This window comes from Micropterus dolomieu, linkage group LG04 (assembly GCF_021292245.1).
Source record: "Micropterus dolomieu isolate WLL.071019.BEF.003 ecotype Adirondacks linkage group LG04, ASM2129224v1, whole genome shotgun sequence".
Taxonomy (NCBI): domain Eukaryota; kingdom Metazoa; phylum Chordata; class Actinopteri; order Centrarchiformes; family Centrarchidae; genus Micropterus; species Micropterus dolomieu.
Window position 1 is genome coordinate 17896761 of NC_060153.1, and position 20442 is coordinate 17917202.

Consider the following 20442-nt stretch of genomic DNA (forward strand, 5'->3'; position numbering starts at 1 on the left):
ATGGACGGGGCCATGTATCGTGGAATTCTGGACCAACATCTCCTTCCCTCAGTGAGAGAGCTGAAGATGGGTCGAGGATGGGTGTTTCAGCACGACAACGACCCTAAGCACACCGCCAAAGCAACAAAAGAGTGGCTGAAGAAGAAGCACATCAAGGTTCTGGAGTGGCCTAGCCAGTCTCCAGACCTGAATCCAATTGAAAATCTTTGGAGGGAGCTTAAAATTGAGTTGCCAGGCGACAACCTCGGAACCTGAATGATTTGGAGGCTGTCTGCAGGGAGGAGTGGGCCAACATCCCTGCCGAAATGTGCACAAATCTTGTCACCAACTATAAAAACCGTTTGACATCTGTGCTGGCCAATAATGGCTTTTCTACAAAATATTAACATGCTGTTTGTCCAGGGGGTCAAATACTTGTTTTTCCTCATCAGATGGTTATCAATTTTAATAAATTCATATGATGTGATTTTCTGGAATTTTCTTTGGGATTCTGTCTTTCACTGCTAGAATGTACATATGATTAAAATTATAGATCGTTGCATTCTTTGTAAGTGGGCAAACCTGCAAAATCAGCAAGGGGTCAAATACTTTTTTCCCCCACTGTATGTAAAGTTCATTACACAGTGATTTAGGCACTGTACACTTAGTATTGAAAACAAAAAGGAGAAATAAAGAAATGTATTGTAAAAAGATCATTAATCAGTTTCCTGAGGGTAACAATCACATTTCATCCAGTGGTTGTCATACAGTGTGTATATATATTTTAGGGCTGAACGATTTTGAAAAGGGCTCTAATTGCGATTATTTTGACTGATATTGCAATATGACTTGTGATATTGGAGGGAGTTATAATTTTTACACCTTTATTCTCATTTTCATTGAAAAACATATTTAAATACATTATGGTGTGATTTTTGCAAGGATCTGTACCGAACAAAGTTCTTTTCTTTAGTCTGTAGAATATATTGTGTAGGCCAGGACATATCTGCAGCAGGACAATACGTAATTAAAAATGGTACTTTGACACACATTTTACCTTTTAATAAATATTACGCCTCCTGCAATTTAAAAATTGTATTAGGCCATATTGGGATTTTGATAAGATTTCAATTAATTGTTCAGCTCTAATATATATCATTGCAATATCATTGTAATGATGATATAACATTAACACAAATATGTGTTGATACATTTAAAAGTACATTTAAAATGTCTCAATCAACACTACAAAGATTTTACTTTCTCTCAGAGTGATGCCCTCTGACAAGAATGCCCACTGAAATTCACATTTACCAGCATGACTTCTGTCGTCTGTTCCTTTTGTCAGTGTCTCTCCATCAGAGGAACGCCTCTATCACTAAACCAAATAATCTTTCGTTCTTACTGGAAAGTAGAACACATGCATGAACCCTCGATGCTACTGTATGTTCCTTCAGGAAGCTCATTATTTAATTAGTTCAGGATTTGTCTCTTTAGGGATCATGAAAATGTAATCACCTGTTTTCACAGTCACGTTTTAGAAAGTGACTTCTCCATTCAAGGGTAAGGTTTAATCCCACACAACTAACCGCACCAGATTCTCTGTGGGAAATGTCTGTACACATGAACACATGACCTCCCATAACCCAATACTGCAGAAAAATTATTTTAATTTTGATGAGATTTTTTTTTCTTCAAAAGAATGAGTAGCACTATGAGATATTTTAAGCGTAAGGAACCTATTCTTCACCCGGCCATCGTATGTTTCAGCAGAGGATTCAAATTTCAGGACGAAGGAGTCAAGTGACTTAAAAACATCTGACAATTGGGGTCGAAGTGTGATCTCTTTAATCACATAATCTCTGCTTCCTGCCGTCCTGTTGCAGCTATTCTCAGACATTTAAAGGAATAGTTCAACGTTTCGGAAATTATGCCTATTTGCTATATTGTCAAGAGTTAGATGAGAAATTTAAAACCATTATGTCTGTACAACAGCCAGCAGTCGGTTAACTTAGCGTAGCATAAATACTGGAAACGGGAAAACAGCTAGCCTGACTGCCCAAGGGTAACAAAATCAGCCTACCAGTATTTGTAAAGCTCGGTAATTATCTTATTTAATCATGTTTGTTTAATCCATACAAAAATTGAGCTGTAAAAACAACAAGTTGTAGCTTTACAAGGGGTTATGTGCTGGACTATTTCTTGGCTGAGAGCAGTCACTTAGCATTGGCTAATAGGCTGCAGCTGCATATTTACTGTGCACACTATTTCTTAAACTCAAAGTCTAGGCTTGTAAACTCCTCTGCTAAACTAGCAGTCTATGAACATGTGTCTACATGCAAGACATTTTCACCTCAAGACCAAAGTGACAAAAATACTTTATTATTTATATTCTTATACACACCGAATGTAGGCACAGCAAACTGGAATAAAAATATGGCGTTGGAAATGTGACTCCAACCTCCTTGTTTACAGTACAAACTTATTGTACTCTTTGTAGAAAAGTACAAAAACGTATAACTGCATGTTGGAAATTTTCTATAGTATTTTGAATTTACAGTACCTTGTTTTTATATTGCTTTTGCTTGCTCAACATCCAGCTCTGTAGTTTCTATGCACATAAAGACAGCACATTAATTTGATTGAGGTAGGTTAGTAGCTTGGCATTTGAAAGATATAAAAGATATATTATCTGATTGCTATCAGTTTGACTCACTAGTAACTAAGTTAAAGGCCAATTGATATTAAAAGGTAAGTTTTAAATGTTTTAGCCAGCTGTGTGTGTAATATTCTCGTGGGCCTCTGACTCCGTAGTTTAAGGTAACAAGCCCTGAGGCTTCTGGTGCCTCTGCAAGGTTGTCCACAAACTGTACTGATCCTCGCAATGTCACAGTCTGCCTCAATGTCACATCCGCCGGCCAACGACTCCAGTGTATCATCTTGTATAGGACAAACATGCTCTGTCATGTAATCATGGACCTTTTCCATCAGAAATAATCAAATATAATTTGAGCTTCTTATTGTCTAACTGTCTCTTCGTGCAGGTTGCTGGAGGCTGATTCCAAGTCCATGCGGTCGATGAGCGGTTCACGGCGCAACAGCGGCTCCTCGCTGGTGTCCAGCTCCTCAGCCTCCTCTAACCTGTCACACCTGGAGGAGGATACCTGGATCCTGTGGGGCCGCATCGTCAACGAGTGGGAAGAGTGGAGACGCAAGAAGGACAAACTCCTGAAGGTGGGGATCAGGGACAGGAGATGTAAAAATTCCGAGATTATGATGTCACATTCAGCATTTTCCTAAGAATGAGTCATTGAATGTAACTAACAAGAAGATTATCAGCCTCCTCATTTCATTTTACATCTTATTGGTTAGGTTTCACAAGACGTTAACTAAGTAATTTTACAGAACAAAACAGAAAGAGGGACCTGTAAATCCCTGACTCATTGCACCTACTTTCTGTAGAAGCTGGTTGGCGGTCTATATGCACACACAGACTTTGTCACTTTTTATTCATAAGGTCACAGTGTGCGTCTTTTGTAGCTGTGTGCATGTGTGTGTGTGTCAGAAACACAGAGCCCAGGGTTTATTTTTGTTGTTGTTCCCCTACCACTGAACAGAGATAGAACAGAACAGAGACAGAAAACCTTCATCCTCTATCCCTAAATCTGTTGGCACACTAGTTTCAATACGAGTAAACCAAACACCTTTACGTTGCACTGCACCAGTACGTCTCTCTCTACATCCTCTTTCTTTCTTCCTTCTCTCTTTGTGTCTCTCTGTGTCCTCTGTGACAAAAAGAGAAAACCCAGGGGAAGAGAAGACTGATGAGACATGGGACAGCAATAGGTGTCGGGGCAAAATTGGAGAGCAGACAAACTAAGCAACATGACATTGGCAGCCTGCAAACTATACAGAAGCAAAAACAAAATGACAGCATTTGGCTAAAAAGAAAAACCTGAGTGATACATCAGAATGTACAGAGTGGCTGTAATTATGAAATTATATTAACTGAAGTATTTCTATTCATCATTCCATAATTGATTCCTCTACTCTCATCTGCCTGCTCTTTGCTCTCTCGCACTACATAAAGGAGCAAGGTATTAATCCTCTTTAATGTCTCTCTCTCTCTTTGCTCTCCAGGAGTTGATCAGAAAGGGCATCCCTCACCATTTCCGGGCCATTGTCTGGCAGCTGCTGGGCAATGCCACTGACATGCCGGTGAAGAACCAATACTCTGAGCTGCTAAAGATGTCGTCCCCCTGCGAGAAGCTCATCCGCAGAGACATCGCCCGCACCTATCCCGAGCACGAGTTCTTCAAAGGCCAGGACAGCCTGGGGCAGGAAGTCCTCTTCAACGTCATGAAGGTGAACACTGCCGCATTTCACATCACCTCAAGGTCTAAACTTGTCAGTCTTGATATTTAGCATCTATGAAAAGGTTAAGATTTGTGTCTTTTGGAATAAATGTCTTTGTTTGCACATGTATGTGTTGTTTGACCATGGCTACAGTGTTTTAAATTAAGTTATATAGTCATTTATGAAGTATTTTAACATGAATTCACACTGTGAGAGACTTGGTCATTGAGCCACGTTTCCACCGCAGGAACTATACCTCGGAAGGCTACTAATGATGCCTGTCTGTTGCTTTGTATGGCATATGTCAGCTGGTTAATTTGCCTAATCTTCGCAGGTCTTTAGACCACGGAAATACACACAACAAGGGGCTGAAGGAACCTTTTAGTTCCTTGAAAAGTAGATCCTGGAATTAAAAGTCCTGGGTACTTTTGGTGGAAACGCGGCTATAGTGTCAAATCAGGTAGTGTTCTCTGATACTAGATGAAGAGACGGTGTGCTGTTAACATTGTTAGGCATTCTGGTGGTTTAGGGGTTCAGGACACTGGAAATGTTGCCAGTTGCCTTTCTCATTCTTTAATTTTCTGTCAACTCTCAACTGGTTACTGTCCAGTAAAGGCTAAGATATATTTTAAAAAGCCGGCATTTATTGATCAGCAGAATAATGTGAAAAAGCATCAAGAAGATGTATCGCTCTACCCGCATGTTCATTTGCTAGCACATAACAAACAAAACGAGACCCACTCATAAATATCTTGATTATTTCTTCAGTTATTTGAAAAAAAATGTACATATGTTCCCAGGGCTCAAGGTGATGTTTTTTTTGTTCAACCAACAGTACATAACCTTAAAGATGTTTTAATTTACAGTTATATAAAACAGAGAAAAGCAGCAAATATTCACATTTGAGAAACTGGAACCTGCACATGTTTGGCATTTTTGCTTGATAATTTGACTAAAATGATTTAGTGTTTTGTTTTAGCATGACAGGTATGATTTAACAATAATCAAATCAGAGTGCCCATTTTGAAACATTTCTTCCTGCAGTCATTCAGAAAAAGATGCATCCATCTGGGACGATTTCAATGGCTGTAATTAACTTCTCCATTTTGCACTTGCCAGGCTGAGTGTTACCTTCCTAATGTAATTTTGTTCATGAGACAAAATCTGTAGGGAAACAAGGAAATTTGGAGATGTGTTGTTCACAGCCATGGAAACAAGCTTGTTGACCGTCTGGACATCAGTTGAGTTTGCTGGTAGCTCAGCTGCGCAGGAAATGAAGGGACCTCTGGTGACTTGTTGCTCACAGTCTGATTGTTCGGTCAGGATTACAGATGTCATCTGTGCTGCTTTCTATAAATACAGCACACAGCAAATGTTGTGTGATTGCGTGTGTATTTTTCAGGCGTACTCTCTGGTGGATCGAGAGGTGGGCTACTGCCAAGGCAGCGCATTCATTGTTGGTCTGCTGCTTATGCAGGTAATGATTATATTAACATATCAAGAAAATGATCCATAATGAGGATATTTTGCCTAAAGTCTCAGTATAGCATGTCTAAGGTTCCTTGTGTTCAGCCCTAGTAGATTTCTCTGATTGCTGCTACAAAGATAAAAAATAAATAAATAAATAAAAATGTTCAACATAAGCAATGTCTAATTTATACCTAATGAGGGAACTTTACTCACCCCTCTCACCTCCTCCCAGATGCCCGAGGAGGAGGCATTTTGTGTTTTTGTGCGTCTAATGCAGGAGTACCGTCTGAGGGAGCTGTTCAAACCAAGCATGGCCGAGCTGGGCCTTTGCATCTACCAATTTGAGTATCTGCTACAGGTAAAGAGAAATCAGGAGTGTCTATCAACAAACGTGAGGCTTGCAGTGTGACACTCATCCACTAAGGGGCAGCAAATCATTAAATTATATGTCCAGCACATCACGGCCTCTTTGTGTGCTTTTGACTATATTCGAAGTATTTGAGGCTTAAAATCATGCTCTTTTTATTATTTTTCTTTTACCTTAGGAGCAACTTCCAGAGCTGAACGTACATTTTCGATCCCAGAGTTTCCACACATCCATGTATGCCTCATCCTGGTTCCTCACCCTTTTCCTCACCTTCCTCCCTCTACCTGTCGCCACACGCATCTTTGATATTTTCATGTATGAGGTAGGTAACATTTTTGAGTGTGTTTTTAAGTATCAGAAGATGTACTTGATGTGGGTGACTGTATATATTCGGTGTACCGCTCTATTATTTCATCTCAACACATATAATCAAATATATGACCCGTCTTTAGGGCCTAGAGATTATCTTCCGTGTGGGCCTGGCCATCCTGCAGTACAACCAGACCGACCTCATTCAGCTGGACATGGAGGGCATGTCGCAGGTAAGCTTTTATTGTTTGACGAAATTAGTTTCATTTACAGATTCAGCCACAAGTCAAATGGTCCTCATCCCACTTTCCCTTTTGCATGCAAGCTTACTGAACTACAGATCTAAACAACTGATCTGCGTCACTCAGCCATATTAATTCATAACAGAAAAAGAAACCAGGGCACATTCGACTGTGTGTGATGTTATGAACAGTCCCAAGTCCTTAGTGAAAACACACCAGTTTTTCAGGTTATTTCTTTTCTCTCTTGCTACTGGGGTAATATGCTGTGTAAATTAGGGCAGCAACTACCTTTCATTGTTATTTTCATCATTCATCATGATCTATTATTCTGTCGATAAAATGTCAGAAGATTGTAGAAAATTTAAATTTCCCAAAGCCCAGGGTGGGTTCTTCTGATTCTTTGTTTTATTTGACCAGCAGTCCAAACCTGCAATATTCACTTAATTATCATAAATACATGACAAAGGAAAGCAGCTAATCTTCACATTTTAGAAGCTGGAACCAGAGAATTTTTACATCTTTGGTTTAAAAATGACTGAAATTATTAAGTCTCTTCTCAGTTTATGAAATACAGTATGTTTTAACTAAAAATAAATATACCTGTAAACTCAATTACTCTAATTTAGTGATATGTTAATATATAAACTTAATCATTTATGAATCACAGTGTATCAGGACTGTCCTTGTTCCAAAAATGAAGCAGCTACTGACTCGCCACAAGGCTAACGTTGACCGTTAGCCGCTCTTCTTCACTTTTCTAAATCGTGTCTCCTTCTTCATAAAATATGGATGAGTATCTTTGTCTGTCTTGAGCGCTCTAATCTTCTGCGTGTTTCCCTCCGGGTCTGCCAGCATTTCCAGAAGGTGATCCCCCACCAGTTTGACAGCTGCCCAGACAAGCTGATCCTCAGGGCCTACCAGGTCAAATACAACCCCAAGAGGATGAAGAAGTAAGAGCACTCGTTACTCAGCTAACGACTAGTGAGGCTCAGGTGGACGGGCTTCGTGTAGCCCAGTAGGATTTGTATTTCTGTTTAATTGATGCTGATGATTTTGCACTGATTTGATCAAATGGACCATCAATCAACAAAGCACAGCAACCAAGCAATTAAATTCTTTAAATAATAATAATAAAGTTAAGGTAACATTGCATAATCCTGTGTTGTTATTTGTTTTCAGACTTGAGAAAGAATATACCACAATCAAGAACAAAGAAATGGAGGAACAAATTGAGATTAAGGTGTGTGTGTGTGTGTGTGTGTGTGTGTGTGTGTGTGTGTGTGTGTGTGTGTGTGTGTGTGCTCAGCTGTGACTGTATTTTATATATTATATATATAACATATATATAATATATATATAACACTTGTAGTAAGATTTTTAAAAATAAATAGGCTATATAACTGTTATGTACATGTCTCCCCTCTCTCTGCACAGAGGTTACGCACAGAAAACCGGCTGCTGAAACAGAGGATTGAGACGCTGGAGAAAGTAAGAGAGGAGCTTTGATTCCAGTTCATCTAAATGCTAAAATGAATCAGGTTTATGCAGCATCATTGAGACTAAACAGCCAGATTGCTCAGCGTAGGACGTTCCACATTTTTGATCAGATCTAGTTAAAAAACTGTAATGAGATAATCCAGTGGGTTCAAATGTGTGAGCTCATTCTCTCTTCTTGTTGTTTGTTGCTCTTGGTCCTGTGTGTTTGTGGGTGTGGATGCTTGCGATTAGCCCTGTTTGCAAGCAAGGTGTTTTCCCTCTGCTCCAGCACTCTGATATTAAGCGACACTACAGTTTTGAATCTTCTCTTTCTCCCTGAAACCCTGTGCGATGTTATTGCTGCCTCTTGTTTTTCTTCACAAACATCCCTACATTTGTTTCGAATGATTGACTCCTCAACCCTGCGATCTTGTTTCTTTCTTTTCCTTAAATTTCCTCTTGGGTTTTGTTGTGGTTTATCCTCCCTGGTGTCCACTGTCTTTCTCTCTCTTCATCTCTTTGTTTCATCCTCTTTTTCCTCTACTTCGTTGCTGCACTGTAGGAGAGTGCTGCTCTGGCAGACAGACTGATACAGGTAGAGTACTGAAAACTACTTTCCCCCTGGCCTGGCTGCCCTCTGCCCTACTCACACCTCCCTCCTCCTCCTCCTCCTCCTCCTTCTCCTCTTCTTTCTGCTCTCTTGCACTGCTTCGCCCCCTCTCCTTACCAGTAACCAGCCAAAAGTGCATGAAAGAATATTGTTTATGTTGTTCAGTCCACAAGACTGCTCTTTAATCCCTGAATGCATGTACTGTTTATCCATGTTGGAAATTCTGAAATGAGGTTGTACAATCTCTGCATGTGACAAAATAAATTATTGTCAATACTATTACATTTTTTATGATAAATACATGTATTTAACCAATATGTGAAATAATTATCTTTATATATTTTGACATTTTGGGAAATGCACTTATTTGCTATATCGCAGAGAGTTGGATAATAAAGCTGTAGTGTCTGTTCGCTAAATATGAAGCTAGCCCGGCTAGCTCTTTCTCCTGTTTTCTGTCTTTAAGTTAAGCTAAGCTAACCAGCTGCTGGCTGTAACTTTAGTATTTAATGGACAGCTATTGTATAAATCTTCTCTGATAGCTCTTTGTAAGAAAGCAAATAAGTATATCTAGTGTATGTGGTTATATATTTATATAATTTCCGAAATAAAACAAAATCAGCTATGCACCATGTAGGTAAGTTCCCCTCCAGAATGCATAATAATTGCATTCTGTAGATGCCCAGAATGAATCTTGCCCCTACGTAGTCTGCATTTCAAAGTTTAAACTGGACAGATATTCACCCCCGTCCTGCTCTGGCCTGCTATTCCAGGGTCAGGTGACGAGGGCACAGGAAGCAGAGGAGAACTACGTGATTAAGCGGGAGCTGGCGGTGGTGAGGCAGCAGTGCAACACAGCCAGCGAGAGCCTCGAGAAAGCGCAGGACACCATCAAAGAGCTGCAGCAACAGAGGGTAAACACCGACCCACAATGTCATTTGTGTTGAAAAAGAGATTTATTTCGTAAGGCAGAAGCGGTTGATCTGAATTTCTCTGTTGAATCATTTATTAGGTAATTGTTTATGAAGTCAAGAGATATTTAAGTGATTTCAAAATCAGGGCAGGCTTAAATGTCTTAAATGTAGTTACTGATTAGTTGATACCAGGTTTTAAAGTTGGTACAACTAAAAAGTACTAATAGTGTTAAGGAATTAGTAAAATTAGTTAGTAAAATCCAACAATGTGCCTCCTTCCTGCAGGGTTGTGCAGAGGTCCGCCCTGGTTTATTGTGTTTTAGGATGTAATCACTGTGAAATTATTTTCACATTACTATTATTACTTTGATTCACTGCTTTGTTCTCGCTAATGCGACTCCCTTTCTTAATTCTTTGTAGCTCACTCAACCACCGCTGCTGTCTCTCTGACTCATTGAGCTGGGGGAAGAGAGGCCAACTTAAAATCATGTGTTTACAAACAGCAACTGACAAATTCTACTCATTGTGCCTGGTTCAGCTTGGTGTTAAACAAAGTGACAATTCCAGCCTAGCTGTTTCTTCCTGTTTCCATTCTTTATGCTAAGCTAAGCTAACTGTCTGTTAGCTCTTTCTTCGTATTTAACAAATGAACATGAGTGGTGTCAAGCCTCTCATTGAATTCTTGGAAAGAAACATTAACTCGGAATTTATTGCAACACAGATTGTCTTAAGACTTCAGTGGAAACTTGTTAAAGTTCACATATGCAACACAAGCCACCAAAACATTTTAATAATTTGTCATTTAAAGAGTATTTGAGTGTCTTGGAAAAGTGTTCTATAAAAAATGTATTACTATCCTTAGTTGTAGTATAAAAAGTAGTTTCAAAGTGCTTTATAGAAGGAAATAAAAGAATGAGGAAAATATTAGAGATGATAAAAACATGGACTCAAACTGTACAAAACACAAATGATAAAGTTTTCACATCAAGTTGTAAGATGATTTAGGATGCAGTTTCTCACAGATGTGTATATTTCTGTGTCATGAAGGCAATTAGAGATGCCAGCTATAATACAGAAGTATTAATTTAGTCAAATAGCAAACTGTTGGCTCAAAAGCTTCTATTTTGGGGGGGTTGCATTGTTCTTCCAGCAATGTAAAGGTGAGATCACATTAAGTAAAAAGGCTACACTTGTAGTCTGTTAAGTAGGAAATTAGTAAATATTTAAGAAAAATAATGAATTTTTTTTTATGAACCACTTTAGATATTTATGTAAAATTATACTGCGAGCTTGTGCCAGTTTGCGTGTAGTGACTTTAATTGACCTTAAATGTGTTTTATTGTAAATAAACAGTTTCTGTTTACATTCAGTGTTACCCACCAAAAAGTATTCCGTGCATCCTTGAGGTTTCGAACGGGTCAAACGGGTCGAACGCATTTCCACATAAAACCTTTTGTAAAGCTCCATTGTGTCCACGTTTACTAGCCACGAAAACAAACAAAACAGGCACCCACACATAAAAACATTGCTCTATAGCACTATTAGAAGTGTAAAATGTACCCTCTGGAGTTTTTTTAAGGATTCTTTTTTTTCTGTTTGACATCATCTGTGTAATATATTCCTATAGTAACTGATGGTGTAAGCTTACCTCTTATCCTGCTTTTATTGCATTTTATTTTGCCCACTTTGCCTCCTTTTTTTGCCTCCTCTGCATTAGTCAAACAAAACCCAGTGGCATGCCCACATCAGGAACAACACGCCCAGGGTAACAGCACAACACTGTGCACCCCCAGCACTGACGGTTCTTCACACACGTTTGAAAATCAGCTCTGGATCATTTTTTGAGGGTTGCACCGAACCATAATCAAACTTTAAAGCCTCTGTGATTGACTATATTGACCGAGTTTGGTTTCCCTAATTTTTTCCAGCTTTTTAAATGTGTTTCTTTTGATAACAAAGAGACAGCCCACGTTTCCATATGAAGCTCAGAGGAAATGAGTAATTTATGAACTCATGAACTAACCCTGCAAAGCTCAGCAGCCCGAGTCTGATAAAATGCAGTCTACTAGGCTACAAGGCTTGCTCTCACTTCAACTGTAGGATGTTTACATCCAGAAGAGGATCTAGGTCCTACAGTTTTCACCCAACGTGGATGTGACTGCCCTCAAAACCCTTTTAACACCCTGAAATTTGAAAGTCTGCACTTTAACCTCGTTGTCAACAGAAGAGCCAAAACTATGTGAAACATACAGCTAACTACATATGGACTGCAAAGTATTTGGCCTGAAGTTAAACTTGAAGATGGTGCGTCATACTTTTTAAAATATTTGTTCACCAGTTTATTATGTTATCTTTGCTAGTTTCATAAACAAGAATAAATCATACATTTACAAAAAACATTTAAGGATGTATAGTTCTAAAATAGTGACTTTATTTTGACGTTGATGGAATGTAACCAAATGCATTTACTGCACTTATGAACAAATATATATATTTTCTGTATTTCTGTGTGCAGCAAAACGTTATTTTTCTACATACGCTTGCAGCTGTTGGCATTGAATATGTTAGTAATACAAAAGAGTTTCGAAATGCCTGTCCCTTTGTCAAACTACCACTTTGCTAACCCAGGCAAAAACAAACCCTTCTGGTTTTTACAAAAGATTAACAGTTCAAATTCACACAGTCATGTCAGCAAATCACACTTATCTGTGCAAATATGATGTGTGACATTGTACTCCTCTCTTTTCATTGCGTGTGCATTAGGACAAAATGAAAAGCAAGCAACAGCTGTGAATCAAACAAATATTAAACTGAAAGAAATACAAGTCACTGATTTACTATTTGGGTTGTTAAACGTGGGAGCTGAGTACGCTAAATGATGCCATTGTGACGAGCGTTCTTATTCCAGCTCAGATTGCTGGCACCCATCACCCAACAGAGTTCACACACCTCCAGACACTGACAGTCCTCTTTGATAACCAAGACTGAGAATCCCGAAATGACAAATCAAGACTCTCTTATGCACGCTATGTACTTGCCCAATTTCAAGCATTTGTATTTTGCGTCGTAGGAAAGTATTTTTCCACTCAGTCCTCTCTGTTTTTCTGCTGCTCTCACACCCCTAACTTTGTAGTTTTACTTTGATGTGGTGGCATAAAAATCTACAGTAGTTTCTATACTGTGACATCACTCTGAGTCAGTGGGGAAGGAGAGAAACTTGATACCTTCTCCATTATGTTGATCAGCTATTTTAAAGTCGGGTTACTATACAGACATTTACTAAGTACTGGGAACATTAGTCACAAAACAGAAAAATCAACTGACATCGTTTAGGCCTCATTCAAAATTTAAAGGCTTGAACAGTTTTCATTTTGTTTCCGCATGCAGACTAGCTGCATATGAAAATGACCAGGGGTTAAAGTGGCATGTTGTAATTGATGTTCTTGATTTATTTGTTGAAGAAGTGAGGAATAACGCAACAACTGTTGTTTCCTTTGTGGCTGTAGCCAAGGAATCGAATGTATTGCTGCAAATTTCCTGCTGCCTTCCCCAAATGTATAGGAGTGCAGAAAACATTTTCTCCTTCTTGATGACAATGTTAGCCCTCAGAAAAGAACATTGGAAACGCAAGGATTCGGTGTGTGAATACTCAACTTGCTGTTAGAAGAAACAGAAAGAGAAAGAGGTGTAGCGGCAGCTTGTGGCAGAATTCACACCCATTGAAGCACTGTGGTAATCTGAACTGAACTCTACCTTCTGCAACTAGTCTGTATATGAAAAAAGACAAACTTTTAAGGATTTCAATTTTATTTTATTATCATTTTTATATCTATATACAAACACAATCTCAAGAAAGCTGATCAACAAATGATCAAAGTTAGTATCCAGCCCCACTGCCCTGTTATATAATATACCTGTGTAACACCAGTGATGTTTGTTTCAGTACACAGAGCCGTTTGTGAGCAATCTACAGACCCAGCTGGAGCAGTCCAGATTGCGCGAGGCTGAACTGCTGGGAGCAATGAAGGAAATGCAAGACAAGGTCCTCGACCTGGAGAAGGTGAACTAACAGACACACATTTTAGTGTGCGAGGGAGAGCAGAGTGTGAAAGATGAGCAGTGACAAGAGGTGTGTGAATGTGGTGAATGTGTTAAAGATTATCTTAAAAGTGTACAATGATTCTGAACAACGATCTACGCATGTTTGAGGTTTCAAGCTTTCGGTTTTACTTCAGAAGGGGTTGAGACACAACAGCTCTGCTTCGCCCTGATAATGTTTTTTCTGTAACGTTAAACTGAAAGCTACTTTCCCTCTGTGCTCTGTCATTATTTGCTTTTACAATTTTTTTTAATTCCAGGAACTCCTGTTTTTTAGTCACACTGGCTCTATTGATGCCCATGATTGTCTGCTGGTTGGTCAAAAACTTTGGTCCAGACTGAAATACAGTTGCAGGAAAAGTATGTGAACCCTTTGGACTTACCTGGATTTCTGGTCATAAAATTTGATCTGTCACAACAATAGTCACAGTCTGCTTAAACTAATACCGCACAAACAATTATATGTTTTTACTGAACATACTGTGTTAACATTCACACCCATAGGCTAATGATATAGACGGGGAGGGGGTAATATCCAACTCCAATAGGTAATTGGAGTTGGAGTCAGCAAACCTGAAATCCAATCAATGAGACGAGATTGGAGGTGTTGTTTAGAGCTGCCCTGTCCTTTAATTTTGCTATTCCCATGAAGCATTGCCCGACGTGAACTACGCCTCGAACAAAAGAGCTCTCAGAAGTCCTAAGATTAAGCTTTGTTGACTTTCATGAAGCTGGAAATGGTTACAAAAGCATTTCTGAACAGTAAATAACTTCGCACCTACATGATGAGAGACAGGTGTGTCGGAGGGAGACAGGAGAGTCAAAAGTAGCAAAGAAAAGTTCCCGCACACTGTCTAACTTGCAAAAAATATATATTGACACAACGTTTTGGTACTAGACCTTCATCAGGCAAATGGTGTTACATAGTGAGAAGCCATCTTTTGTAGGAAGTGATTTATTTGTCTACACCTATTACCTATTTTCTCATAAAATAAGGCCGCTATTGCAAAACATTCATTCATATTTCCATGGGATGAATGTAGATTTCTGTGTACTGAATGTACATCAAAACAATATCATAAAGTGCACTCATAAATATACATACTCACAAATCTCACTGGTGCCTTATACATCAATAGACAAATAACTAAAATGTAACACTAGATAAATAGAGGGGAAAAAATAATACATATGACCCAAAAAACAATAGGTCCAAAAGACAACAATCTCATACTTCAAAAATGTAGATGTAAACAAACAATGAAATTTATAAAAAAATTCTAGTAAAAGAGGAAAAACATCACCATAAATGGTAAAATCTTCATATTAAACTTGTTACGATCAATCCCCCTCGCAGACCTCTTTACCTGTGAACGTATAGCATGTGACTGTTAACAACAATTCACTAAAAAACTAAGTGCCAAAATGGCTCTTACATTGTGTGTGGTGGAAAAAAGGCACAGTATATCAACATCAAAACCTCATCCCGACTGTGAGGTATGGTGGAGGGTAATCATGGTTTAGGGCTGCTTTGCTGCCTCAGGGCCTGGAAGGGTTGCTATCATTGATGGAAAAATGAATTCCAAAGTTTATCAACAATGTAAGGCCATTTGTCTGCTAATTGAAGCTCCACAGAACATGGGTGATGCAACAGGACAACGAACCACAGCACAGAAGTAAACCAACAACAGGATGGCTTCAGCAGAACAAAAATTTGTGTTCTGGAGTGGCCCAGTCAGAGTCCTGACCTCAACAGGATTGAGATGTTGTGGCATGACCACGAGAGCCATCCACACCAGACATCCCATGAAAATTGCTGATTTTGTAAAGAGGATTGGTCCAAAATTCTTCCTGACAGTTGTTTAGGTCTGATCTGCAACTACAAGAAAGGTTTGGTTGAGATATTGCTGCCAAAGGAGGGTCAACCACTTATTAAATCCAAGGGTTCACATACTTTTACCACCCTGCACTGTGTATGTTTACACGGTGTTCAATAAAAACATGAAAACATATATTTGTTTGTGTGGTATTAGTTTAAGCAGACTGTGTTTGTCTATTGTTGTGACACTGATGAAGATCATTTTATGACCAATTTATGCAGAAATCCATGGAATTCCAAAGGATTCACATACTTTTTCATGCGACTGCATCTATTAGATGGATTGCCATGACATTTTATACAGACATTCATGTCTCCTTCAGGATTAATTGTAATAAATTTGGTGAAAACTTAAGGGTCAACAATCGCCATCATCTTGTCAGGATTTCAACTGGTCCAATACTTTGGTTTATGATGAAATACCTGCATGACACTCCCATCAGCCTTAGTTTCAGGTAGCCAAAGCTAAGCCCAGTGGTGGACAGTATCAAAGTAGTACTGTACTTAAGTACACAAGGTATTTGTACTGAACTTGAGTATTTTCTTTTCATGCCACTTTCTACTTCACCACATCTCAAAGGGAAATATTGTACTTTTTACTTTATCTGACAGCTTCAGTTTGTAGTTACTTTAAAAATAAGCTTTTTACACATAAAACATATGAATTTGAAAAATAGGATGTTTGGATATAAATTAAATTAACATTTTACAGAAGTCCAGCTAGTAGAACTAGATCAGTTAGTCTAATTGACAGAAATTTAATTGGCATTTAATGTAAAAACCTTTAATGGTTCCAGCTTCACAAACAAATTTACAGCCTTTACTTTTGATTATTTTAATGTAGGCTACTTTTAATCATTATGAGGTTTGGACTGACAAAACAAGTATTGTGAAGGTGTCACTTTGGGCTCTGGGTAACTGTGACAACATTTCTCGCTATTTTCAGAATTTATTGCAATCGATTAATGGAGAAAATAATCAGCTGATTAATACATAATAAAAATAATCATTAATTGCAGTCTGATACAAAATAGTTCAACCTCAACCAACTACATTAATGCATGAGGAATAATGATCTAATGATCTAATATATAATAGTACAGTCATATGCGACATTTTTCTTTCTTCTTTGAGTATGCTCCTTTTATTTTTAATAGGCTACTTCTGCTTTTTCCTGCTTCTAGCCTACTGACATAGTTTTACTTAACTCTGAATAGTCCTAAGTTACTTTGCTCACCACTGGCTAAAAAAGCCTAAGCTTTTGGTTGGAAAGAGGTTGGAGGAGAGGTTGTCTATACTCTATAACATCAGCTGCTCTCACTCTTTGATCACAGCCAGGTGATTTTGTCCAGCAATTGTAAAATCAATTGTATAGCTCCGTACTTGTATAGCGCCTTTCTAGTCTTTTCGACAACTCAAAGCGCTTTTACACTACATCATCTTGCACTTCCAACTTCCACTCCCTAGCTGTGTCTCAATTCAGGGACCGCATCCTGTGTGTGCACGCCCATCCATGTTACCTGGTAACGAACGTGCTTGCAGCGGGATCACAGAATTTACCCGGAAACAACACATTTAAACTTATGATGGGTTAAAGGGCTCTGGCATTTAGTAGGATACAGAGAAAGCTATGAACTCGGCACAAAAATTATCGCCCATTAACTGAATGTAGCAGGACAACTTCGAGGACGTTATCTCTTAACTTCCCAGCGTGAGAAATACAAGGTGTGACGTGTGAACTGGCTGAAATGCGTGTCTCACGGTAAATGCGTGAGACTTGAGGGCCCTGAAACACAGTAGTGTTTCGCAGGTATAATACCTGCTTAACGTTAGTGTTCAGCCTAAGTATAGCTTAACAGAGCTGCTAGCATGGCTGTAGTAGATAGTTAGTCTTTTTAAACTGTAAGTATGACACGTTTGCCCATCCAGAGGAGCAGCTGCCTGCCTGATGAGAACAACATGGTGGCTCTGCAGGAGGAGTTGAAGCAGATGAAGCTGAGGGAGCTGGAGACGCTGCGCTCATTCAGAGAGATGCAGGACACCGTTACTGAGCTCAACCAGCGCTGGCAGGTAACACGCACACACACACACGCGCGCACACACACACACACACACACACACACACACACACACACACACACACACACACACACACACACACACACACACACACACACACACACACACACACTGCTGCTGTGTCTCTATATAAACCTACCTGTGTGTGCATTTTCATGTGCCCCACCTGTGCAGTGGCAGAAGGCAACTGTACGATCTGTTTCTCTGCAGCATCACATGTCCCGTGGTAGCAGCACAGGAGGAGGGGGCGGCCACTGGAAGGAATCCCCGAAGAAGAACGCCATGAACGAGCTGCAGGACAAACTGATGACAGTCAGACTGAGGGAGGCCCAGGCTCAGGCTGAGCTCCGAGAGGTCAAACTCAAAGCTCTGCAGCTGGAGAGCCAGGTCAGATATACTGTACACCATACACACATGTAAGTCCTTTACTTAGATACACAGGTATAGGTATAAAGGTCAGTGCAGTTTGATTTGTATATAACATTTTATACGAACAGTGATAATATAATGATAAAGGTGTGGTGTCAGCATAATGCAGCAAACGATTAGTAAGATAATCAATGAAATGTGAAAATCAACTGTTTATTAATGATGAAAACAATAATTTGTTGAAGCCCTACTCACCCTCTCACATTTGACTTCCTTCACTCTAGAACCAGATCCACAGCAAGCTAATTGGTCGCAACGAGCAGGAACGCTCAGCCTTGCAGGACCGGCTCCAGATGCAAGCCAATCAGAACAAAGCTCTCCAGGCCCAACTCAACGAAATGAAAAGGAAGCAGGCCGAGTCTGACTGCAAGGTCTGGATGGAGAGAAGAGATAAAAAAGAAAAGGCTTTAGCAAGAGGGGATAGACATGACAGGGAGACAGGCTGATTTATGGGGAGAGCTTTCCTGGTCCAGCTTAGTGAAACTTAAAAGATAATATGGATATACAGTAATGACACACTAAATACTGGATGGACGAAACAACCAGGAATTAAGTCAGTTCAAGAATGTAGAGCATAAAAAAGGGAGAGACAAAGAAGGATGGAAGAAGAAGGGAGGACTGGATAGATTTTGTTTCAGAAAAAATGGATGAGATATAGTCTGACTACAAATTCTGGTATTCATATCCAGAAAAGAAGGACGGATGCAATGAAGGACAGAGCAGGACGTAGACGGAGGGAATGAGACAGTTTATGATGCATCATCACTATCCATCCCTGAAATCCAGTACATCATTGTCACCACAGTGTTCAGCTGTTAAGAAATGTCTTCTTCCTTCTCTTTCTTTCTACGGACCCTCTCCCCTAATATGTCCAGAGTAAAGAAGAGGTGATGGCCGTGCGACTGAGGGAAGCAGACAGTATGGCTGCGATGGCTGAACTCAGGCAGAAGATCGCCGAACTAGAGATACAGGTGTGTGTCTCTAAATGTAAAGTGTGTAGGTGTTGATGTCCATATGGTTGATTTAACAATACTGTAACAATTAAGAGACTGTGAGCTCAAAATGTGTTTTCCAGAAAGAGGAAGGTCTGATCCAGGGCCAGCTGAACCACTCAGACTCCAGACAGTATATCAACCAGCTCCGGGACCAGATCGCTGAACTCAAGAACGAGGTTGGACACACAGACAAAAGAAACCTGTGCCACGTGTGGCATTTTAAAGAAACCAAATGCTCTTACAAAAACAAATGATACCATGGTAATGATTCTTGGTATTGTACTGCTGCAGCACAGGAAGCGTGCTACTTCCCATATCCCTCTCCGACATCCCAAATAATTTGAAGGCGTCACATTGGGTTCCAGGAAACGGTGAAGGGCATTTTTTCACAATTGGCTGATATTTTTTAGGCAAATGATTAATCAAGAAAATAATCCATTGTTTGAGATTTAAAAACAATGAACGTAATTAATGGCAAAAAATTATATTTCTAATCTGACTGAATTGCCATTTTGTTTCAGTTCCCTTTATGTCTGTTTTCTTGTTGCGAAGGGTGTTTTTTTGTTTTGTTTTCCATTAACCAGTCGGTTAATAATTTTCATGTCTGTAAACATAACATCTGATGTCTTCAGATCGACATACAAAAACTTCTACAGCAGCATCAATCTCATCCACACTTGAAGCTAGATAGCTTTGTAGGAAAACAATATCCATCCATCCATCGTCAACCGCTTATCCTGCGTACAGGGTCACGGGGGGAATATGATATCCCCGTTCTTAATCCCACCTACTAAACTCATCTGAATCCAACCTGCCGGTAATTGGCACAACACCAGACCTTTTTGAATCCTATCTTCTGTAACAAACCTCTTTAAACTTGCAGAGATTCTGCAACCTGGAACCAGACGTTGTGCTATAAAGTGGAAGATTTTTGTCAAATCTGACCCAGGAACAAATGATTCAAAATGTAGTTCAGAGCCTACAATTATTTCTTGTTCTTACAGCAGTCATTATTATACTTTGATATATTAGGGTATTTATAAAGATGAAAAACGCATAGTAATAATCCCGTTCACTATATGACTGAATTGACAGTTCTGCTTTTAAGTGGCGTGCAGATATGTTAAACATGCAGACACAAAGTGCGTGTATACTGTAGATACAGCAGATAGAGATCCTGCAGCCTTGCTAACCACCACAGAAAAATCTTGTCAGCTACATGCAGCCTCTCAACAGACA

At 39.4% G+C, this 20442-nt stretch overlaps 1 protein-coding gene and 1 long non-coding RNA gene across 3 annotated transcripts in view; one reads left to right on the top strand and one right to left on the bottom strand.

Moving 5' to 3' along the window:
• Nucleotides 1-20442, top strand: part of evi5l (ecotropic viral integration site 5 like) — a 41287-nt gene that overhangs the window by 13650 nt on the left and 7195 nt on the right. The window contains exons 3-18 of one of the 2 annotated variants that reach the window (XM_046047051.1): nucleotides 3024-3213; nucleotides 4120-4344; nucleotides 5738-5812; nucleotides 6038-6163; nucleotides 6351-6494; nucleotides 6625-6714; nucleotides 7576-7673; nucleotides 7903-7963; nucleotides 8158-8211; nucleotides 9583-9723; nucleotides 13667-13783; nucleotides 17630-17770; nucleotides 17954-18166; nucleotides 18433-18579; nucleotides 19084-19179; nucleotides 19284-19379. In XM_046047051.1, the coding sequence (XP_045903007.1) occupies nucleotides 3024-3213; nucleotides 4120-4344; nucleotides 5738-5812; nucleotides 6038-6163; nucleotides 6351-6494; nucleotides 6625-6714; nucleotides 7576-7673; nucleotides 7903-7963; nucleotides 8158-8211; nucleotides 9583-9723; nucleotides 13667-13783; nucleotides 17630-17770; nucleotides 17954-18166; nucleotides 18433-18579; nucleotides 19084-19179; nucleotides 19284-19379 (2014 nt within the window). The remainder of the gene's footprint in view (nucleotides 1-3023; nucleotides 3214-4119; nucleotides 4345-5737; nucleotides 5813-6037; nucleotides 6164-6350; nucleotides 6495-6624; nucleotides 6715-7575; nucleotides 7674-7902; nucleotides 7964-8157; nucleotides 8212-9582; nucleotides 9724-13666; nucleotides 13784-17629; nucleotides 17771-17953; nucleotides 18167-18432; nucleotides 18580-19083; nucleotides 19180-19283; nucleotides 19380-20442) is intronic. The other variant, XM_046047052.1, reaches the window with a different exon arrangement.
• Nucleotides 15562-18572, bottom strand: LOC123969548. The gene is made up of 3 exons (XR_006824757.1): nucleotides 18404-18572; nucleotides 17919-18070; nucleotides 15562-15700 (listed from the first exon to the last, which is right to left on the bottom strand). It is a non-coding gene; the product is annotated as an uncharacterized LOC123969548 (long non-coding RNA).